We start from the raw sequence: 25,203 nt of genomic DNA on the forward strand, positions 1-25,203 counted from the left end.
GTGCACTGTGCTGCACTCAAGCTTAGAAGACTACATTTTTTTTTTTTATTCATGCCATCCAAACCATGATATAGTTATGGAGAAAATGTAAAGCCAACTAAACACCACTGTGTAACCTCCTGCCTTCAGAATAACATGATATTGCATCTACTCACACCAACCACCTAAAAACAACCAAACCAAAACAGTGAATATCAACGGAAGAGGAAAATGAAGTTTAAGGAATTACGAAACAACTCGGGAATTCATACAGCTTTTGGTAACTATGTCATTATTAATTATGAGCAAATAAATAGAGGTATATGGCAAGTCTGATTACACAGACCTGCTAAAAATAATTCTCATGAGTTACTATTTATTGATAGCACATTGACATCACTTCTTCACTGGTATTGCATTGTTATAGCTGATTAAAACATGCCTTCTCCCCGGTCTGCACATAACAAACCATGCCAAGATAGATGTACTTTCAGTGCTTTGTAATTACCAGAAATATATAAGAACTGCAGGATTTACTACGATTCTAGCATAAACTAACCTGTATCCCAGAGGCAGACACAGACTGCAAACTTTGGCTTTGCTCGCAGTGGTGGAACATTTGGAGCCAAATAGTTGGTTAGTACATTACAGAGATAGGAAAAAGTCATGAAATTCACATGTGTTTCAAGATCCAAATTCCACTGTAATATTGGCAGCTCCAAACTGAACGTGTCATCTGGGACTAGCTCTACTGTATGTTTTAATTCCTCAAGGGAGGGAGAAATGGCTATACCCTGTCCTTTTACCTAGTTGTTTGTCCTGGCTCTAACAGCATGGAAGTACTAAAAATCCATAACACTTAATGAGCTAGATATTCTTTTGACCTGGAGAAGAAAACAGTTGGCATCAAGCTATTGAGACTTGCACCTATGGCACCCCCCTGTACAATGTTTGGGGCAGTTAACCTACTGGGGGCAGAATAGGCTGTAGCAGCAGCAGTTTCTACTTGGCTGTTATTTACCAGTAATCTCTCCTGGGGGTAAGGAGTCAATCTAAGCGGAGAAATCTTTAGAAAAAGGGGGATGCAATCAGATCCTTTGCAAACTTACTTAATCTAGCATCAGTAAGAAATATATCTGAAAATCCAGCTTGAAAGTTTCACTACAAGTAGGGATCCAAGCTTGAAACCAGCAAAATGGTTTTAAGTAAAGAAAAACTGGGATACGCTAATTGTATCAAATCTCGGGTAGGTTTTGAAAAACCCGATTCACCAGAAACTCTGAACTATAGTATTCCCTTTGTTTTCCAAATGAGAGCTCTTAATCGTTTTAGACTTCCATTGCAGACTTTCTTCCATCTAAAGAAATCCCTCCCATCTGTTCTAGTATCATTCTTTCACTTAATTGACTTATTTTCTCTAGATACTGATGTGACTGAAATAGCTCGATTGGATTTTCCTGTTTCTGACCTCAGTGTTACTTTTATACCCACATGAAGCTTGTAACTGTGATCGACGGTGTCAGTTTCCTTTGCTATTAAAAATCATTATGCCTGTTGTAGTCAGGATGATCAATATTCTAGCAGAAGAATCTGAAACACATTAGAGGTCTGTCAGAGGAGAAACACTCATTTTTTTCCCCCATCTCTCTTCTTTCTACCAGGGTCTTTATAAAGCATTCAGAACAATGAACAACATACATATTTTTATTTCACACCTTTATACTTCTTTTTTCATTTTGGAACAGGATGGAAAGTCTTAAAGTAAGATTTAGAAGTACCTCAGCATAAGTACACACAGTAGAATATGATACAAAGACTTGCTAAACCAACATCTACCTGCACTGACACAGGCAGGTGGCTGCTAGTTTCAGAATAGATGCAGTTTGTAGGAAATCTGGATGTCTACAAGGTGTTCTGTCTCGTGGTATTGAAATGCTCTCAGAAATGGAAATATAAGTCTGAATTCTTAAATACTACATTTAGGAGCCTGAGGGCACATCTGAAATAGATTTAGAGTTATTATTAGCATCTCATTTTTACAGATGACATAGAAGAAAAGGGAATATGTTGCAAGAAAATTATCTTCTGCAGGTTCAGTGATGGGACTTACAAAGGCAGCTAGACACCTACCATTGTAGAGGTGTCTAGGGGGACTTCCAAAAGCACCTTCGTGAGTGACATGCCTAGTCTCACTGAACTCTGAAATGAGTGAAACTACACAGCTGTTCAAGTGCTTTTACAACACCAACAAAGAACTTCTTTGTACTGCTAGACATCTAATTATAAGATGGCCTCCAATTATAGGAGGCAGATTTTGCAGATGTCCAGCAAAAGCAAAAGGGTTGAAGTGTTTTGCATTTTAATAAATATATTCTGCTTCTGAGCTACGAAAGGTTTTGGTTTTCTGAGTGGATTTTCTGGCTGTAGCTCTGACTCAGTTACCCTGGCTTGGTGCTCTGTTGTCTCAGTATGGCACTACACAACAGTAGTAAACAAGGTCTGGTGAGTGGCAGTCTCCATAGAGGGACTATTTACCCAGTGGCATGATGTGTGTCTTCCCACAGTGATGCCACCATGCCATTTCCTTCATTTCCTTAACTCCTTCCCTGTCACCAGCTTCCCCTGGGGAGATAGGATGATGCTCTCTGACGTGTCAGCTGTTCATCTTAAAGAAGGAGCTTTTAATGAGGTGGTGCCAAGCAAGGGGGGCTGCTGCTTGTCATACAAACTATCACTGCAGATATTTTTTCCTGTGAATGCTGTGTATTAGGGAGCACTGAGAAAATTATACTCACTGAAAGAAATGAAGAGCCTAATTACAGTGATTTTTATAGAGAGAGTTAAAGGATGAATGTCAAAAGGCACTGATATATAATTATGATAATATCAGTTGCAACTCCTGTGCTATCTAATTACTTGAAATGGGTGGCATTGTGCAATCTTTATGAAAGCAAGCTACTTTGATAACAAAATTATATAATTTTAATATGAAATAAAAATAATATTGAAATAAAAATGAAATTAATATATTGGTAGGAATAATAATCAAAGCAGCAGCACTCAATGTGCTAGAAAGACAGTACAAACAGAAATTCACCAACTGCCTCCAACCCTAAATCTGTGCTACGTATTTGACTCACGCTGTGTCAGAAACTGAGATGCTGCATGTGTTGCCTAAACTGGTAGTCAAAATCAAGACATATTGGCATGACAAAAAGAGAGCTGTAAGAAGTAGAGGAAGAAAGGAACAAAAAGAGGAAAGATTAATAAAAATGGGAAAGAGCATAAACCTAGCAATTAAAATATTAAACTCTTCTGGAGTTCTAAGTGTCTCCATGTGTTGAGTTTCTCTAGATCCTCTGAGGTACTCCAAACCCTCAGCTACTGAGTAGGTGCTGGACCCTCTTGGATTCAAGCACTCAGAAATCTTGAATCAGAATGAAGTCTTTCTATTTTGGTTTCACACTGGCTGTATTACACTGATAAAACTGTCAGCAATACTTGATACAAATAAAATATTACAGTTACTATTTTGATTTAACATACATTGTCAACACAGATACAATTTAATTACACACAACCCATACCTACTATAAGATAATGCCATCTGTTGACAAATGACCTGAACACTAGAAAACTTATTTTTCCATTCGTTAGAAATTAAAGTCGTAGCATGTTCATGTGCAAACCCACGGACCTGCTGGCAGGTCCATGCTCCTAATTACGGTGTAGCCTAGAGAAACGAACCATTATTTGAGGAGTGACATCAAGAGATTGTCAGTTATTAGTGGCTTCCAGATTTTTGTGGCCACCCTGGGGAGACACCAAAACTTTAACAGACTTTCGTGGATACTTCATTATCATCAGTCTTGTAGAGGAAAATAATACTGAGTAAAAGGTTTAATATTATTCTGTTGACTACCTGCAGCTCATTTATCTCATGGACTGCAGTTTGCTTCACTTCTTTAAGCTCCCAGCATCTCATTTAATAGCAAAGACACAACCTAATTTATAAGCTAAGTTTATATATCCTTTCTAAAATTTAAAAATAAGAAGGTAGAGGGGCAACTGGCCAGAATCCCTCATTTACTGCAAGTTCAGTAAATGCATTTCTTTATGTACTGATTTCAAGGAGCAACTTTTTGTCTTAAGCTCATTTACACAATCTTTTCCAATGAGATCATACAGAATGAAAGGATCTGCCTTAACTGTCCATGTCTTTTCAAATTCATTATACTAATTACTCATTTAATCCAATCTTGTCTCTTTTTGGTACAAAACCAGAAATAGGACATATTTTTTGAACATATGAATGTTTTAATTGCTGAGCTTTTTTCTTAAAGAAAATTAAATATTTGGAACTCTTCCTCTGAGCTGTAACCTCTGGACTTGCTTCTACAATTCCATGCCCTTTTTAGGTTGAGGACACCAGAACTGTAGACAATACTGCAAGTAAGGTCCAACTAAATTCCACTGAATTAATATTTTAAATCTCTGCTGAAGATTGCCTTTTACTCCTTTGTGTACCATGTTCATATTGAATGTCAAGGAGCCAAAAGAAAATCTGAGTTTTGAAGGTGATCATGGTTTTCACTGACAAATCTGTCTAATTACAATAAAAGATGTCAGAACTAAATAACTTCAGAAAGAAGAATAAGATGTTATTTCAACTTTGCAATCATTTTATATGTTATTTTGTTTATTTATGATGATTCAGTGTAGGGCCTGTGAAGAATCTTACCTAATTTGCATGGAGCATGGCTGAAATGATTAGAATTTCCATGCAAGACTGTAAAGGTTTTTTTTCCATCCAGGAATTTTAATTGATGAGGTTAATGTGTGAGAAATAATATAAGGCTTTTCATGAAATTTGTCATCTTCTAAAAGAGAAAGAAACCCCAAGCAACACCCCTCAACAAGAAATAAGCCAACAAAACGCCCACTGACCACACCGCTGCCCAGGCTGGCAGAGCAGTCTCAACCACATTTCTGGCATCTACCAGAAGGCTTTCTTACCTTCACTGCAAACTCTGTTTCTGTAGCTTTATGAACACATCTCTTGCACACTGAATAGGAGCCAATTCCTATGTCCTCCTTGATCTCATATCCATCTGTAAAGTGAATGTTGTTCCCATGTAACTGCTATAGGGGAAGACAAAAGAAACAAGGTAACCAGGACACGGGTATTTAAACGCAAGGACTAGCCTTGTCTTAATAAAAGAAATGTTTGATCTCTTCTCATTCATTGAGCTCACTTGTCCTTAGCAGTTAGTTTCTAAGTCCAGTTAAAAAAATGAAACTCTTTACTTAAACAAGTGTGTCCCTCCCATTTATGTTTTTCCAGTGTGTAAGCGGAATTTTCCATGTAGAAGTAATGACAAAAAAACAGTGATTTTTTAAAACTATTTATGGAATGTAGACAACCATTTCCTATTAGAAATTCACAGGAAACCGTGGGCCCAAATCCCTTGAAAAACACAAATATCTTGACAATTTAAACTTACTTCTAATTACTGAGGGACCAGATGACTTATAAATCACTAATAACTTCACAGACTTTAAATCAGATACTTCACTTATGGGATGTGCCTCCAGACCACTGGAGGCCCTGTCCAGAATACATTTTATTATGTTTTTTGTGTGAGAGAAAAGTTACTATTTTAAGCCAACCTAATTTAAGAAAACACATTACTGGTGAAACTAGTGAGAAAATACTTAAAAATGTCTAATTTTATTTACTGAAGGGTACAGAATGGATTATGGCATCATTATTTCAAAGATCTTTCAGAAACATCTGGGTAAGTGGATTGGTTAAGATGGTGGAACTATCTGAGGCCTTGCTGCAAATTCTATCTCAGGACTCAAGAAATGACCAGGAACTCTAAAAATCCTCTAGGATCCTCTGGCTAAAAATGTAACCTCACTAGTGAAGTACGTCTTAAACTGTAAGAGATGTATGTGTTAACATTCAATACATTTTTACAAAGCAAACCACAGGAATATACATAAAAATCGTGGTGTGTGATTGCTTGGATAACATTTCACTTATTGTTGCATCAGGGAATCTTTAAGAATATGACACATTCCACTGCAGATTATTAGAATACAGAGAAAAATTATGGAAACCTCTGAAAACCAGAAGCAGGGGCTCTCCCCTTGAGGCACGTATACCTCTAGCTGTGGGTAGGAGAGGAACTTTTTCCTTGCGGGAAAATCTGCTGCATCTTTAATCAGCCCCATTCTTTCTCCCAGTTCACTGTTCCTCTGATGTGTAACAATTTATTCTATTTTAAATTGCAGTAACTGGAAACAGAGCTGGGGGGAAAAGGCAGCAAAGAACCAAGTGTCTGGCAAGAGTCCTTCCCCTGTCAAGCTGATCCGGGTCATGCAAGTACACTCACGCTCTTGTGCAATTGCAAGAGGAACACGGCCTCTTACACCCAGGAGCTTGGGCTGAGTGTCTGTGGGAGCCTACAGCAATAGTTCATAAGGCCCCTTTGCCAACACAGACAGTGTCATATAATCCAAAACTGTTGAGAATGATATATATTCACTGAAAAAGCATTTCATTACCTGCCTGGTACGCACAAGTGGAACAGTGTTTCAGGTAATTTCAGTTGTGGTAAGGTGTGATTTCTATTTCCTTTGTAAAGGTTGTGGAGATCATGAAGCTAAATATGAAAGCCTTTGGTTAAAAATTCTCGTTCTCCTACATCTCCTACATGCTGCATGCAAACACCTCCTACCTACACTGGGTGGCTGTGAAATACCAGTGAGAATGCTGAGGCAGTTTAAATACACTATGCACATACATATCTGCCCATCAAATGGGAAGCGTAACATCAGCATTGCTACCTGCACAATTGGGTGAACGGCAATTTTGTGCACATCTTGTTGTGCAGGCTCCTGCATCAAGTTAGAGGCAACGAAACTGAACCCTCTGAAAAGGTGATGAGCATTGGCACTTGGAGGAACACCTGGAGAATCTGTAGGAGAAGAATGAAAATGGCTTCATAAGCTGCACAAAAGATCATAAAGGAATAGCATAGCACCTGCAACAGGCAAAATCATACCTGCCAGTTAATAGAAGATGCTGCTAAACTGGCAGGCATACATGAATATAATTCACCTCCATATCAAGTTTTTGGTGTGCCTTCCCCATCCCTTTTCTCTGGATCTGAACAATGCAGGGGCATTGTTTGCAAAGATCTCTCCTTTTGGATACAGAGGCTTTTTTTCGCAGTGTGTGTTCATTCTTAGGCAAAGCACTGCCTGTGCCAGAAGCCCACACAGAGAGGAAAAGCACAGGACAGCGAGGACGGGAGAAAGGTGTATGGCTCAAGGCAGGGCAACCCTTTGGCTTAGCAGAGGCTATCCAGGCAATGAAAGAAAGCTGTACATGGCTATGTCTATTTTTTGGAGCACAACTTGACTACAGAAATTACAAAGACTAAAATGCTGTGTGGGTAACGTATGTTGTGGGGATCAGGAGAATGTAGAAAAGACAGGTTCTGAAACAAGTGTAAAGGCACAATGCCCTAGTAGTGGTGGTTTTTGGTCTCATAGGGATCTTCTGGTGCAGCTTTAGGAGCTGCTTAAAACACAACTGCATTATCATCAGGAAACAGGAATTATTACAGTGCTTTCTGTCAGGGTACATTCTCAGGAACAGGGTAAGTTTGTATGGGACCTATGTCATGACAGAAAAAATACAAACTAAAAAAGGTTCTTGTTTGATTCCAGTGGCAGTGTGAGCCAGTATTAAACACATTTGTGATCTTCCATTCTGGCTGACCCAACCAGTCAACATCAGGGGCTGCAAAATATGCTGCCAGTCTGCAAGGGCTTTTCTATTTCTCTGGAAGTGCAAAGGTATTCACACTTCCAATTACACCTATTTTGAAATGACAGGGGTTGATTTTCAGACCACGTTCCTTAATAACATAAAACAGAATTGAGGCAGGCCATTTCCACACCCTAGCCACCAACCCATAGAGAAACCTTCCAAGTAAGTTTCTTGCATGAGTTATCAAACAGAATTAGGAAACAGCAGTAACATGCAGAGTGTAAAACATAACCTTATGCATCACCACATGCATGAAGTACAGGGGTTTTCATGCCAATACAACCAATGAAGTGTGAACTTCCAAAGCAATCTAAACTCTCAATTGCTTCTCTGAGACCTTCCAGGGCAGCACCAGCCTGCACGTCTCTCAACATCAGAGTAATGTGCAGTCTCCAGTATGAGAAATTAATTCCTCTAGAATCTGAATTAAAGCTAAAATCAAAGGTGTGAAATATCTGGTATCCAAAGATAATTTGTTTCCATACAGTGGGATAGGACTATCAGAATATGACTGACATATACTGGAGACAGGTGGATGTTCCAGCTAGACCCAGAGTGCAATATTTTTACAGTTTGTGCAAGTCAGCACATCCTTGCCAAAAAATCTAGGAACAAAGACTGTCAAAAGATTGTGAGTAGATACAACTATTTCATATCCCAGGTTTGAGGCAGGCTTTGAGGTTTGGGTTAGTTTTAAGCAAAAAGCTGAAGGTCTTGATGAGCCTGAACAAAAACTACAGGAAACCTCATCTCTGATTCATGCTGTATAATGCTGGTGTTTCCATAACGAAAGCTCAGACCTTTTATTCTTACTTCAACAGTTCTGGGGCAACCACAATATCTGTGATATTTGAAGCACTTACTATTCTCAAAGTGTTGTACAAACAACTAATTAAACGTTTACATTTTAGAACGTATAAATACATTTTTTACACAGGAATCACAGGCAGAAATGTAATGTAGCTTATCCATACCTAGCAATAGGAAACATTATCACTGGAATTACTACTCTAGGGTTATTGATATTCTTGCTTTCATCTAAAAGAGTGTAAAGATGATGTTTTGTGCAATAACCACCCTCACATATACCATATTGTGCACAAAGTGTGATGTTCCTGTTAGGAAACAGAAATTATAGGCATGACTGCAAGGATTTTCTCACTGCAAGATTTTCTAAAAATTGCCATATTTTCTGTTGGCACAACTTTGCTGATCTGAGAACTTGACAATTGTTCACTATTGTTAACCATGAATTAAATTCCAACAGTCCACAGTCTATGGGATTTCGTAGCTAAAGAAAACATCCATGGAATATATAATTATACACTAACTTGCAGAGATACAAAGTTCCTTGAAGCTGAGGTAATTTACACAGGTGATCAGAATTTCAGGCCTTTTTTGGAATGGGGAGGTGAAAGGAGAATGAATTTACTCACTGAAAAGATGTGCCACCTTACTAACCTGTGGGGGTCCGAGATGTGAACTCTGGATCAAAATGAAAGGTGTCTTCTGGCCGTCCCACTGCAGGCTTGAAAGGTGGCTTGATTTCTTTCCTGTATAATTTCTAGAAGGAGAAGAACAGATCACAATCAACAACAGTCTGTAAACCTTCAGCACCTGCAGACAGGCTCCCCTGCCCTGTTTAGAGTGGCCTCTCAGCTCTGCACTGTCCTTGCAGGACCCACAAAAAAGGGTGATGTATCTGTAGCTCTGGTTCCTGCTTCACTAGTCAGCTTAAAACATGTGCCCTGGATGGTTGCTGCACTTTTAGTTACTGGAATCCAGAATATAAACACAGCTGTTTGTGGTAAAAATTTAGTCCATAGACTGGCACAGTATTCCACCTGGGGCATCTGGAAATTCACTGGTCTTAGGAGCAGGACTGGAACATGCAAAGGGAACAACAGGAATCTGTGCCTGGGTGACTTCAGCAGTGGAGCAATGGCAATGAACACAAAGAACCACTAGGAAGCTGCGACTGTTTTAGCATTTACTATTTGTTAAGAACCAGCAATATGTCTGACACCCTGCCAGACTGAGCTGAGCAAGAGGCCTGGCTGCCTGGTGATTATAAGGTAAACAAGGGACTTTTGGCATATCTGTTAAAAGGGAAGGTGCTTATAGCTGAGGATTCCCATCAAAAGATGTTAGGTAGAAAGCATTGCGGATGGAGGGGGGAATCATATTGAAGGCCTAAACATAGCTTGAGCAGAGGAACAAAACCACGAACAAAAAGGTAAGGAAGAGAGGGAGGAATGTAACAGATAAGCACTGCTAGGTGTGTGAGTTTGTGCTAGCAAGTGAGGGGACATATAGGGGATCACGTAAGTAACAGTCTCCATAAACACATGTTAATATACTGCCTTTATTACCAAGGACTTCGTGGCCTCTTTCCTCCTCCTTAGTGATCTTTAAGAAACTGCTGCCCTGTGCTTTTTGCGCACACACACACACACACACACTCTGAAGATGAACAAATTGTGGTGCAGCACATCTGCATCTGATCCGAAGCCTACAGAGGTTAACGGAAAGAGTCCTAATGATTTCAGTGATCTCTGCATCATCTCTGCTTGAAATGGCCAAAACTGAATACCATGTCGATGGTGGCATGAGGAGCACAGCTTCAGTCTCACGCTCTGCCTCATGTTGCAGTCCCTAGACTGCATTTCCCTTCTGCCAGCACTTCTGTTCTCAGGTTTCAAAGGGCTGAGTTAGTTGCCATAGACAGCATCCAATAATTAACATGTCTGAGCATAAACACATTTCATGCAAGCTTTCAAGTCATGGTAAGAGCTGGATAGCTCTATTTTATGACTGTAATATGTATTTTCAGGTTAGCTCTTAAAAAACTTCATAATGAGCTGATTTTTCAAAATATTTAATGGAGATTAATACATGCATGTCCAGCTCTCTGCATGCAGGAAGAATGTTTTTAACTGTGGGTTTTGTAGTGAATTAAGTTCTGTAATATAAAGCATGTGGTCAAGCTGAAGATATATACACATCAATATAACTGGAACTTGATTTTGCATTGACAAATAAAGGTTCTTGAGGCAGGACATTCTATAGCATATATTAGCATAAAGGATATGTTTGTGGTTGAATTATGATTCCTTGAAAAAGTGGAATGGTGAGGCTGGAAATGATTGTGTAATAATTAATGACCATTTCACCATAAAAAGTTCCTGTTTGCGTAAAACTGCTACATATCTTCTGAGAGAAAAACAGATGAATAAATGCTGTGAGCCACAACGGAAAGCCAGTCTTCCAAATAATTAAAAGCCAATTGCAAACTTCAGCAGGAAGTGTCACTCATCAACTGAAAAGTATCAACCTAGTAATTAACATGTATATTTTTCTGTCTGCACAGAACTTGAAAAGAGAACTCGGCACCTACTGAAGGTTTTTTGGTTGCTAGGATTTCACCTTGAGAAAGCTGTTTGCTTCCAGCTTCCCTTTATTTGTCTTAATTCACAACTGCAGTGCTTCTACTACGGAAAGCAATATGGTCACATGCACATGGTTCCTCCTCAAATTAAATGCACCCCTCATCCTGTGAGGTCCAAAAAGTGGAGAATGTTTAGAGTCGTCCATCATTCAGGAACTGCACTCTCTCTCGATTATCGTAACCATATTCTCTCTGGCCTCTTAATTCCTATCCCCATCTGTAGTTTCTTAAGTGCTATTGGAGCTACATTTGTATTTTGAATCCCGAACCCACATCCTCTTCTACTAGGGAGGGATTTAAGATTCATCATGAGTCACAGGCCACCTAAAGATGTGTAATCACAAATTTGCTTGCGGGGAGGTGATGCAGACAAAGAAGTTGCTTGTGTGAGTGAAAGGAACCTCCTCTGCGTGCAACCTGGATGACTCCCTTTTCCATTTCCTTTTCCACTTGTGATAGAAATTATTTCTGACTAGGCAACTAGGAACAGCAAAAGGTAAACTGACTAAAACACATTTCTTCCTCCTCCCCCCCAAGCTGTTGAATCTGGTAACTGTCAAAATAATAAAAATTAAATCTTACTAATTTAAATTAGGAAAAATCAAATCTTTGAGGAACAAGAAGCAGAGCAATGTCTTCTATGGGCTTTCCCATCCCCCACTGGCTCCAGTTTTCTGAGTGAAGCACTACAATCAAAGCCAATTCACTGAAGCACACTAAAACACAGGGCAGCCCAACAGAGTTAAACATGAAGGCTTGGTGCAGGCACTATGCTCTTCCTTGAAAACTCCACATCCTGTAGACTGCAAAACATGATGTGTCACAAGCTGATCGAAGAAAACAGTAAGGGTCACAGCTGTTGTCTTCTGCACACACAGGGAACAAGTCTTGTGGAGGATTTGAGAACCTTCTGGATTTTCCACAAATATTTCTGTAGGTGAAATGTATTAACCTATTATCTTGTATTGTGGTCCCAAAGTTATTTGGGGCTGATGGATCACCTTGATCTCTTTCAATAGAAACCGAATCAATCAAATCTTGGTTTTGGCCATTTCTATCAGGCTGTCACATAACTTCTGGTAAAGCTTAAATAATTAAGTACATCTCAAGTCATGGTAATCCTGACTCTATATAAAGAAGTCACTGGTAGTTCCACCACCTATCTGAATGGGAACAGGGTCCCAGCTGTCCCAACTTAAATCACAGTTTTCATATCCAAATTGTTATTTAGAGGCATCTTGTTAGACGTTCAAAAGAGACTTTGGATATGTTAGTGTTAACTGGAACATTTACATTTCAGGTTGGGTGCTTAAGATCATTATATTTGTGTTATTTTGCATGGATATAAGAAGCTGAAGATTCTTTTTCTTCTACATTGCTTCCACATGCACAAAGGAGAAAAGCATTCCTTTTCTCTTGATGCTTTATTAAGAATGTAAATTCTCTCTCTTTCCCGGTAAAGATTAACAGCCCACATCCCATGCCCGTATTTTCAATCTGGCCACAGCATTGATTTATCACAGAAAAAGGTGAGTGGCAGAGAAATCACTGTGCATCATGCATGGCTGTTGGCTCCAGAGGCTGTGAAGAGCGAGTGCATAATCCACAGAATGAGGGGGATGAACTCCAAAGTGTGAAAGTACTGATTCAGATATTCACACCTGGATACATATGCATGCTTCTGTCTACTTACCAAGCCTTCACATCCTTCTGAGACTTTGATAATCAGTACCTTCAGATTAATAAGTACCTATAAATTAACTAGAACACAGTTCTATAGCAGTGTGAGCTTCTACAGTAGTGTGAGTTTCTATCAGCTTTCTTTCCAATTTGGGACAAAACGCTTGGGGGGGGAGGCATAAATCATTTCCCCTCAGGTCGCAATGACCCTTTCTTAATGTATGTTGCCAGATCCATAATCTAATCTCCATCTGAACACCTCTTCAACTGGGACTCAAGTAATACACCAGGGAGACTAGTAACAAAAAGCTATAACATGCAGCTGTCTCTTGCTATTTATAAGCAGTTAATTTTTCATCATCTTTAAAAAAATGCACTTCTAGAAAAACCCAGAGGTGTAAATGCCCTGTACATGTATGTGTCTGGCAAATATCAAGAAAAAGAAAATGGTTTAATTTAATTAAAAGCTATTTAGTCATTTCCTCAACTGAGTTTCTTTGATGAAGAATTGAATTACTCCTCAGACACCTTCTGGAAATAGAAAGATGCTACCCTGCACAGTGACGCACTTGTAGTGTGAGAATAAACTCCCTTGATACATATACCTGTCATGGAAAACCCAATAAATAGACAAAAGATGAACTACCTTCTAAAATGTTTGTCCTCTCCTAGATTAATGACTCAGTGTTATTCCCTGCAAATGATAGAAGAGCTAGCAGAATTCAGACCTTGGGATCACTTTCTTTTGCTGTTGTTAAAATCTGCAATTAAATAATTGATGTTTTCAGTTTTGTCTGATCTCAGATTAATATTGAAGGAAATTGAACTTGAACCCATTTTCTTCCCACTCCTTCCCTCAGCTGTATCTGACAGTTGCTTTTCTAGTGTATCATTTCCTATAGTTCCAATTCAGCCTGTCATCTAAACAAAAAATACTGTTTATAGCCCACTTCTCTGACTGCAAAAAGGGATTTCATTTTTCATTTCCAGTGAAAAGACAGAAATGCTTTATGCACGACTTGGAAAGAAGAAATGGTAATAAAAAATCAGGAACGAGACTGTGCTTTCTCAGAGCCAATGACTAAAATTATCTGAGGTCAACTCGGTTTGAGTCTGCTTGTCTAAGGGATAAAAGGGGGTGCAAAGGTAGTAAGCAGGTAAAACTCAGAAGGAGCTGGACATCTAATCTTCTTCCTGTAAATCCCAGGCTTAATCATGAAAGACAGTCCATTCACTTAACAAAGGATCTACTGAATTCTTGTCACAGTGCCTATTAAATGCCTTAGAGCAGTAAGACTGATATGTGCAGAAAACTTTATCTATTTTTCACCCTGGGAAGTGGGAATTTAGAATTTTGTTAGTGGTGACAATACCTGTAAAACCGAGACTCTTACAGATATTTGCTTATGCCACAGTTTCAGTTTGGGCATAAAATCTCTGCCAGTTTGTTCACAGTTAATTTAGTGCTACTTATACGTCAGAAGTTTAACCTAGGATGGCTGGAGATTTGTGCTGAATAATGGCACCGTGGAACATGGGAAGAGCATCTGGGAAAGGATGGAAGGAGGATGGCTATTCTCTGACCATACTCATGTTTTTCAGGCTTGTACCCATTGCCTCTGCGTGCAGTGGTCATGCGTGTCAGCACAGTTGTGCCTGGCAGGAGCATCTGCAGCATTGTAACAGGTGGCTTTTATCCACTGCATATATTGTTTTCACTGTGTTTCTGCCTTTATCCAAACCAGACACTACGTCTGGCTGCATCTGTTTGAAGGCAGTGAAGGATGGGAAACAAGTGGGAAATGACTTCTCCAACAGGTAAACTCCAGTGGCAGAGACGAAAACCAAGCCCCAATCCCAAACTCATGGGAACAGTTCTGGCAGTACTCTGAAATGAAGGTCCAATTTATACATTTCTGTCTGTGACTGGAATGACTTCATTGCTGCAATACCTAGACTTCACACACAGCTTGGAAGGAAGCAGCTCACTCATTTCTGTTTGGAATCTCTTTTTAAAATTAGACGAAGCAACTTGGTTGTTTTCTCCTTGTTATCAATCATGTCACTACTGTAGCAAAAATCTTGCTTAAAAACCCACCCATTTCACACTGGGTTCCTAGAAGACACTCACCCATTCTGACCCTTTGTGTTAAGGGGGCTTTTGATAGAAAGTCATTTTTCTACAGCTGCTGAAAGTTTCTATGCTGTCAGTTGCAGCAGTCCTGTCTATCATACCTGCCAAGGTAGCACAGAAGTTCTGCAATAGAGCTTGCCTCTTGCTTTCAGGTCTTTATATTACCAAGGTATAAAATAAATCAACATTGCTGTCCTGCCTCAACAATGTTGCTTGCCGACTGCCTGCAAACAGATGTGAGAGATTGTATGTATGTGATAGGAGAACAAAATGAGGGCATCAGGGACTCTTTTCCTGCAGCTGTACAGAGATCAGCGCTGAACATCTGTGCCTGACCCACTTTTGTTCTCTGACCCTGCTCTGTTTCTGCCCATAGAGAACATGTTAACAGTTGATGGGGTGATCATTCTAAAACAAAGTCCTGGCTTCACCTCAGGGCCAGGCTGGCTCACACTGCTCTGAAATGCATACAGTGCTACTGCTCTAACTAGATAAGCCTCCCAAGACCTCCATGAGTGATAGTAAAATTAGGATTAAATGAAAAAATACATTACAAAGATGACAGCTGATCTGTGCAATAATGATCTGTCTCCAAGAGAGTGCAGCAGCACTAATAATGTTGGATTAAAATGGATATTTACAGCTATACTTTACAGCAAACTCAAGAGGACTAGATAACATCAAAGTGCAATTAAATCCACCTTTCTTTCTAGCTCTAAATCATGTTCAAGCATACCTACCCTCTTCACGGTAGATATTTTCCTAACCCATCCATAAAAACTTTTTCAAATGATGGAGGACTGTATAATTTCTGTAAGACAGGCATGAAATTGTTTCCTAAAGAACTGAGCTTGAAACAATCACCAATCATCATGAGAGAAGGTGGTCTTCAGGAGTCTCACAGCGCAGAACTGACTTTGCTGAAAACCTTTCCAAGACGCAGAGCCTCGTTTCTCTCTGATGAGTTACTGAGCTGCTCCACTAGCAAACACAGAAGAAGCAGAAATCCTCTTACTGCTCCAGTGTCTTTATTATGTTAAGATGCATGCACCTGACCTGTATTTTAATTGCAAAGCTGAAAACTGTGGAGATATCAGAGGAATATAGAAAATAATACTAATACTACTATTATTAATCATAGTCATAATAATAAAGAACCCTACTCTTCAGGTTTCTCTATTTTTTCTTTTTACTTAAACTTTTAATATCTGTAAAGTCTTTAGACAGAATCTCATGATTAGTAAGAAGCAGAAGAAGAAAGAGAATCAAAAATTCAGAAATACGTAATGGGACTGAAAGTCTGTTGGATCATAAAGGAGAATCTCAAACGCCACCTTCATTGATCATCTCTTAACAAGCTTGAGTCATGCCAGCTCTTCCACATGCAATTCAGATTAGATTCATGAGTTTTCCCCAGATGAATGATTCTGTGGGCCTTTCAAAACCCACCTAGGCACCACAAAATGTTCTTTCACAGAGGAACTGGCTTTACTCTAAAGCCCTGGGCAGCAGTCTGAGAATGGCTCTGTCACATACATTCATGCTGTTTTACAAGAATTTATAGTGAGACCTGCACCAGTGTGACCTGCTACACTAGCATTCATGAGTGAATTGAGATCAAATATTAAAGACACATAACAATACTATAACATATGTCAGATGAAACTAAACTTGAAAATTCTAGAGGATATGGCAAACAGGAGCTCTGATGCACTGGTAGATGTCCAGATCAAGAACAAAGTGTTTGCCTCCAGGTTTGTCTAAAAATAAATTGATCTGAACAAATATGATGCTGAAAATGTGAGAAGGTTTTGTATGTTTCAAGTCTAAATCTAACACTTAGCTAATCTCTACCTCCAGCTTCATGAGCTGTAGCTGATAGCAATAAAATAAATCCTTGTTTACCATTCTGTTAATCATGTTCGACGTGTCTTATTTGACCCATGTTACATTTGATCAAATGTTTGCTGTTCCAGTTTTGAGTGCTGATGTTAAATTAATGACTCACCTCAATAAAACATCAACCACTTGTAAGAGGAGTTGCTGTTCCCTGTTCTGGCTGGTTGGCTTGTGATATTTGAGTCAGTGATATTAAATCACTGTTCTGAAAAATCCATCTTTGTTGTGTTTTTCTGTAGCTTTCATTGCAATACAGTGGAAGGGCCAGATCCTGTCCTATGGTCACTTAAGCCAAAAATGACAAACCTATATGGCTGGAAGACTTATGAATCCCCCAGCATAAAGCAGTGCAACTTGCTGTACAGCCTGCTGTACCAGTTCTACAGATACATAGACAGTCCCAGTATCGCTATGCTCTGTTTGTGGAGAAGGGTGAGCCTGGAGGTCTTGAAGCCCCTTGGAGCTACTGTCAGTAGATATGTAACAGCAGACCTGGGGCTGCTCTGAATAATTCCAAGAAAGAAAAGGATTCCAGGAGGTCCTTGATATCAGAAAGAATAAACCTAGCCTTTAGTTAAGCTTGGCCAACCCAGTGAGAAGAGACAAGCATTTCATATGGAACCTAAAAGCAGAAAGATAGCGTTACCTAGAGCATCAGACTGCTTCTCCCTAGAGTATTTCACTCAGTATCAGTCCTTTATATCAGTTTTCTTTTGCAACTGAAATATTACAGGAATTCTGTCATTTAAAGCTGCTCATTTTCACTCTAGTCCAGTTCCCACAATCAATGAATTAAGTTTATTAGAACTGAATGTGGAAATTATTCTGCAGAAGACTGCAAATAGCCTCAGGTAGTACCAGGATAAGCCAGATCATCAGACAAAATAGAGACAAGCAGTTAGATAAAACTGGCAATGCTGAAAGCAGATTTCTATTTCTTTCATTTATGGGTATGTGAATGAATGTATATATAGAATCATAGATTCATTTAGATTGGAAAAGACACTGAAGATCATTAAGTCCAACTGCAAGCCTGCCAAATATGATAGAGACATAAGCACCCACTTAAAAGGCTCTAGCTCCCAGGTTCTCTGTGTTAAGAGTTCATTTAATCTTTTCTTCTAAGCATTTTGTCTTAAAAAATTATCTAAGAAAAATAATTAAAAAAAAAAACATAAAATGCTTCTCCACTTACATTCCAGTCTATAGTAACAAAGAAAGGGTGCCGTTTAATTTCTTCCACTCCATCAAATCCAGCACCTGACAAGAGAATGAAAGAATCAAAATGAAGTCATGCTTAGAAGAGTCCTGCATTACATCTCTTCTCAAGCCTTCCTCCCCATCCCCCGTTTTCTTCTGATAAAGCTGAAGTCACCACGTAAATATTTCTTCTAGTCAAGAAACCCTGAACAGTGCAACTGCCATAACAGTATGAACTACCATAAATACAGACAAAAGCACTTCATTAACAAAAATCTGATGGCTGAGGGATTTTTACTTTTCTTCAATTGAGGCCGGTGCCAAGGCTGAATAGCTGGTCTCCTCAGGCTCCAGATGAGACAGTCAACTGCTGCACAGCACATACACCAGCGAGACCACGAGAGGCTTCAAGATATTCTGAGTACTATGGCAAGGTTACTGCTGCTCCTTGCCACCAGCATCAGCTCTTCTATCCACACTGGCTTTCAAGCCTTGTCTAATTACCCATACTCCATGGGCAGAGAAAGCTGCACTACAAATAAGTTCAGACTCAAAATACCAAAAAAGCTCCAATGATTTGAGGCAAATCAGGGTTTTAGGTTCCCCCTTTTCAAATACCGTCTTCAAATCTGTGTGAGTACCAGAATCAATACAGTGATGAATTTCTATTATATTACTACAGGAAATTTAGGGAAACTTCTGAAATCTGGCAATGTGTCTAATTCCTTAGCATTACTTTTACCTTATGTCTTCATTGATGATTGCTTTTTTTTATTCATTTACCTCAATTTACTTGCTTCAGTGGCACCTCAAAACCCAAGAGGTGCTCAGCAATAATTAAACAACTGTCAGAGATGATTTAGCATGCCATTTTGGGGGATGATCTGATTTTATTAACAGCACCTTTTATTTTCCAGTAGGAGAAATAACGCCTGGAAGGAAAGGCTTTGCACTGCGATTTTGGAAACAGTTCCTGAAAGGTACCCAGCACTTCTTCACAAGAATGCTGAGCATCCTTGATTACTAAAAAGATTTGAGATTCATAAGCACCTTGCAAAAGCCACTCAGCACCTCAGAGGACTCAGCTTTTTATATGCAGTATTAGTGCTTTCTGAAGATCAACATTACAAGCAGCTTTAGAAAGGTCTTGTCAATTCAAGCTTTTGTAAAATGTGACATCTGCTCCCTTTGCAGACAAGACATTACTGATTGCCAAACTGCACTGATCAGGAGCGGCTTCCTACAGCCTGCTTAACAGTCACTCATGAATGGATACAAAAAGCAAACACTCTGTGAACATATGCAGGATTGTCTGTCAGGCTTGCTGGATAATAACACAAGAGGAATGTTCTTCTGACCTTCCCATCCTGGTAATCCTCCAGTATAGACAAATGTAAGTAGCACGCATGAGGATAAACAGTAATTCCAGCCTGCCATACAAAATCATGTGCTTCACTGAGAAGTGAGGTTTGATGGACAGACAGTTCCAGGCAAACATAACATGAAATCGTATTTTAGAAGAAGAGATATCAAAAGGGATAACATATTACATTGTTACTATATAAGCCTGTTGTACACCTACAACTGGAGTACAGAAAGCAGCTGACATCCTCAGCTATAAAAGAGTATACTTATTAAAGGTATGAAAAGGAAAAAATCACAGAAGGGCAACAAGTAATGGCATGGAATGACTGAGTAGGCCAGGACTTAGCAACCTGGAAAGAGATGACTGAAGGGGTTTACAACAGTTCATTTTATGATGCTAGCAGCAGTCCGGTTCAGAACAACTTGGAGATGTTTCCTCGGGCAGCAGATAGTTGTGTAATGTGGAATTCACTGACAAACCACAAAAGGTTCAGGAAACCCCTTGCTTGATGTTAAAACATTTGCTTACCCTATTCTCACTCTTCCTTAGGCAGTGATTTATGGCTCATGGGTATTGCATAGGAAAATACTAAGACTTAGATAGTAATGAAACTTGTTCTATGGCTTCTCTAGCATATTTTTTCAATGCAGTCTGAAGTCTGCGCTAGATTCCGTTGGCAGAATCATTCTGATTTAACAATGCCAACAAAAAAATGAAACTGACACAATTGCTCTAAGGAGAATTGCATTAAGCAACTCCTCAGGGCAGAAATATCTGTGAAAAATGTCCGTGTTCAGTAGCGGTGACTGGAAACTTTCTATTGTGCAGTAGATGGGTTTCGTCCTCATGTAGCAGAGAACAAGTGCCAAACTGATTTTGAAGGATTGGGATAAATGCCACAGACACTGTAAGCTACTGGTAGCATTCCCTAGTCTAAGGATAATTGCTAAGGCGTTCAATCTGCTCTGCTCTGTCCCTTCCCTGCCATTTCCCTTTTCCCTCTTTTGTGGGCTTATGGATACATTACTGTGTGATGGGAATGACCTGCCTTTTTCAGACTATCTCTTTGAAAGCCACGCTTTTTGCTACTGTTGTTGCTCTTTTTTTCCACAAAACCACAGAAATCAGGACCCAGGCAAATCCCACCCATAGCTACTTCTCTTAGTGGGGGACTGCAGTGTCCAGTAAGAAATGCAGCATGCAGTTGACAGGCACTTGTTTGAAAAACTGGCATTTCACACACGGGATGACTCAGACCTCTGGCACAGAAGAAACACGTTCTGAGTGCCAGGGATTCCATCTCTGGTTAGCTTAATGTATGAAAGAGATTTAGCATGGTAATAGCCTAATTTTGCAGAGTGAAAGGCTTCCAATTCCCAGCAACCAATTTTACACCTTGGAGAAGGTTCAGGGCTTCCTGCAGGTTTTATTCCCTTATCTTCCTTGCCATGAGACCTGATGGCATAGCCCACAGCTCCCTCTTGGGCTGTGTGCTGTGTCCATAGGCAGCAGCATGTGGCTGGGTTCTCCTGGGTTCTCCCCGCTGGGAGCAGGGAGGTGGCCCAGGGCATGTTCACGGACAGCTCTGGGAGCCCCAAGGGGCAACCGTGACCCTGCTGCAGATGTTCATGGGAGAGGTTAGGCACCAGTGCTTGTGATGGAATCTCTCTGGATTTGCTCAGCATGCTTCAACCATTCATCTCCCATCTGCAACTCTAAAGTGGTATTGGAAAGAGATGTGCTTTCACAGAGAAAAGAGAAGCACTGGAGAAGTCACAACTGTTTCATGGGGATGGACATTTCGGATATAGGATAGATATGGGCATTTGGCAAACTGCTGCAGTGCCACACATGATGGCACACCACATGACCACAAACCTTTCACCTTCCTCTAGGTTTCTAGTTGGGTTTTTTGTAACTTCACTGTAGTAATCAAACCTATCTGTAAAGAATAATAAGCACAGTCAGACCTACTGCCTGCAAATATTCTTATGTACTATCCAGTCCCACAAGGGTCCAAGAAAATAAATAATGCTTTCAGAACAAATTGCCAGTTTAAACACATTATAGACTGCAAGGATTTATATAAAAGCAGCCTCATGCTAGTAAGTGAGAACTTGATTATCTAAGATTGTTTTACGCCTGTAATAAAAATGTCTGCAAGCAGTTAATAGTAGAATGTTTTACTTGTCATTGGCTTTGACTGTTGAATCATTATGGACAATGTGAAATATATTGGAATATATTGAAGAGGAAATATATTGAAATATATTGAAGGGGAAATATATTGAAATGTATCAATGGGAAAAAGGAAGACCTATGAAATTTGGAAGTTGATTATTTTGCTATTCAAAATGAGCAGAAAGCATTTCCACATTTTTAGCTTTAGATAATAATTATTTTGTTTTTCCACAGCCCCAGAATCATTTTAGTGGGCTAGATTTTTTTAAATGCATTCCTAAGGCTTACAAGAAGGATGTGCAGTCACTCTGTAGTGGCAGAGGTTGTTTTTTAAAACTCATCATCTTATAAAATTGAAAAATAATATTTTCTATGTGCCAAAGCAGTATGCATCTTCTCTGAGACTAAGGATTAAGGAAATAATAACTATTTGTCTGGCTTTTACTCTATACTTTCTTGGCCAAGCTTCTCTATTATAAGGTCTCTGGAACCTTTCTACTGCTCAGCAGCATAGGGAGTTAGTGAGATGTTCTTTACATTTATTCACCTGAGCAGATACAGGCCTTAGGGCAAGCAAGAATTAGTCCCTTGACTAAGTTTCTGCAGTGTAATAAACTAATGCCTTCATCATACAATTTCCTTTCTGAGATGCTTACTCCTTGCTTGCCTGGATATTCCAGTTAGTTTCTTTTAAGAATTTAAAATTAAGCTTGTTGATAACCTGAAATTTGTTGTACTTAATCAGAGCGATAGTACCAAACTAGTGCTACACAGACTATTTGTACAACAGAGTGTATACATTCAGAAAAGAACAGATAGTGCTTATAACAAGGGACGCTAACGGAAGGAGGACTTCTCAGTCTTTAAAAATTTGTTCTAAATTGTTAATATGGGCACCAGGTCCAAAAATAGAATCAGGTAAACTGGATTACCAAATACCTTCTCTGTCTTGTCGGAGCATCTCCCTTCAACTCTAACATTTTTTCCACTAATAATCCAAAGCATCAAAAGAAAGTTTCAAAGCAAAATTTTAGACTACGTTATCAATCTTTACTTCTGTTTGTTAAGATATCAAAATCAAATGGCAAGAAGCAAGACAGTAGTCAGAATAAAATGATTTTTGAAACTCGGGATCTTCCTCTTGCCAGCACTAAAAATGTTTTGGAACTAAATACAATTTCCAGATTTGCTAACTTCTGAAACAATGGCAGAAAACAAGTGCTTGATCCATAATATACTTCATTTATTTTAGCACGCTTCATTATTTTTCCAAAGATTCTTCAAAACAGGATGTCTAAGCCTAATTTTATTTTAACCTCAGACTATTATTCCTTTCCCAGAAAAAGCTGAAATCCACAAAGTACAAGCAGTGCTTTTTTTTCTACTGACTTCTGTTCAGTATTTAGGCCAACCACTTATGCATTGCTTTTTTTCATTACCAGCAAATCTATTTTCATTATCCCTTGTGCTGATTCTCAGTTAAACAGAGAGAGCGTTCAGAAGCTTTCCACTGCTACTCCTGAAATGTTAAGATCAATTTTTTTATTAGGTTTTTAGATTTTATTTCCTTGGATGTTTGTGTTACGACTAATCTCTTCATTTCTCCCAGACTTCCCAGTATTTCAATAAGCCTCAGGTTTAAAATCTTGACCCTCAGCAATTCTCCATTAAAAGGGAGATGATATGGGGGCTGGAATAGTCATGGCTAAAACTAAGTAACTTGCTTATTTTAGTGAGAAGCTTTCTGTTTAAGGATTGGTATCCAGAAACTCCCACTGACTTCACTGGAGCCCCTTTATGGATGGATAACAGCTTGTGAGAAGCCACAAAATGAGAATACCAATAATAATTAAAAAGCACCAATAAAAATAAAACCACAAAAAAACCCAAACAAAAAACAAACCAAGAGAGAGAGACAAGGAGGAAACAGCAGAAAGGAACAGAGGGAGGGAGTGGGAAAAGGTTTATATTTGCTGCAGCATCTTATTTTTCGTAACACAGATTAAACCTAGAAATTGCAAGACTCTGGTTTTCTCTAATGTCAAGCAAATTGCTTGAGAGCAATTGAAACCTGCTGAGAAAATCTGTTTTCTACTATCATCTGTACAGTGTATCACACTACAGGAGCTATCATTTAGCTCAAGAAGTAAAACCTATGGGAGGGCATTACCTGTGTGAGCTGTGTGGGCACTGCCCTGGGAGGAGAGGGGCTACAGGAGTATGCTGAGGAACTGGCTCTCCATGCCTGACCAGCCCTGAGGGAGGCTGGGTTGTCCCCTGGTCCCTCTTTGGAGCAAGGGTTGTCAGCTCCTGCTGTCCCCGGAAATCACAACAAGAAGCAACCTGCTCCATACTGTCCTTGTGCTCAGGAGCCAAGCTCTCTTGGAAAAAAGCTCAGTCACTGAGTCTGACCCCTGTATAAGGCAGGGGCTCCAGCTGAATTGCTGCAGCCACGCAGGAAACACCCATGCTCCTAGAACATCATCCATTCACTAAAATGATGTCCGCTTACAGAGCAGAGGGCTGAAGCAGCCCACATGCTGCCCCACCTGAAGCAAGGGCGGATGCTCAAGGGCACAGAGCAGTGTCCATACTTCACATGTGTGCACACACAGGCGTGCCTGTCAGAAGCTGCAGAACCCACTGCTCATGCAGATGGTGACAGAAGTGGGCTGTCAGGCATCTCACACTATGCTGCCTGCCTGGCTGTTAATGCTGTGACTGCTACACAGGACCAAAAGCACCATGCAGCAGACCTTCAGCAGCACCGCCTTCAGTACCTGAGAAGTGAGCGTGGGTACTGCAAGAATGAAAGGGAGAAACCTCTCTTGCATCTCTTGCTCTTTCCACATCTCAGAATAAGCCATTTCCCAATACAGCTTTTTGCTTCTAACTTTACGTCTCCAATCTGAAATAACCTTACAAGAGTAAACAGCTGCAAAATAGAACAGCAAACTGCTCTTCACAAGTCTCAGTATTTAACCAGCCTATGTCATTCTCTAAAAGGCAAGTCATTTATTAGCTGACAAAACTCCCATACATGGCAATAACAGTAACTCACATATTTAAATATGACCCATCAGCTTTCTTCTAGTGCTACAGGTTACGGAGCTGAAGGTTTAAATTCCTGCTCCTAAAGTCAATTCCTGCTCCTAAGGTCACAAAAAATCATGAAGAGGTATTTAGGAAAAGTTTATCCCTTTCCTTCAGAAGCAAATGCTTCCCTTTGCATTCATCCAAAATGCAGAATATGAGGCTGTAGGGAAAAAAGAAACCTCCAAAATTTTTCACAGAAGTAGATATGATTTTTAAATGAAAAATAATAGTGTTATCACCTTTCATATGATTCACTTGATATGACTGTATCTATTTTTCTATGTAAAAACTGAAGAACAAATTTGCAATGAAAATCATGCACCTGATATTGCCCATGACCTCACCAAATAAAATTGATTTCTTAATAAAACTCC

General features: G+C 39.5%; 1 protein-coding gene across 5 annotated transcripts in view; it reads right to left on the bottom strand.

The window, feature by feature from the left end:
- Positions 1-25,203, bottom strand: part of RPS6KA2 (ribosomal protein S6 kinase A2) — a 294,149-nt gene that overhangs the window by 23,446 nt on the left and 245,500 nt on the right. For all 5 annotated transcript variants that reach the window (XM_057406938.1, XM_057406939.1, XM_057406937.1 and 2 more), the window contains exons 11-14: positions 18,182-18,246; positions 9,287-9,389; positions 6,835-6,965; positions 4,996-5,121 (exon numbers count right to left, since the gene is read on the bottom strand). In XM_057406938.1, coding sequence (XP_057262921.1) covers positions 4,996-5,121; positions 6,835-6,965; positions 9,287-9,389; positions 18,182-18,246 — 425 coding nt within the window. The remainder of the gene's footprint in view (positions 1-4,995; positions 5,122-6,834; positions 6,966-9,286; positions 9,390-18,181; positions 18,247-25,203) is intronic.

Source organism: Pezoporus wallicus, unplaced genomic scaffold (assembly GCF_028554395.1).
Source record: "Pezoporus wallicus isolate ANWC-B61680 ecotype Strahan unplaced genomic scaffold, APGP_CSIRO_Pwel_v1 scaffold_6362, whole genome shotgun sequence".
NCBI lineage: Eukaryota > Metazoa > Chordata > Aves > Psittaciformes > Psittacidae > Pezoporus > Pezoporus wallicus.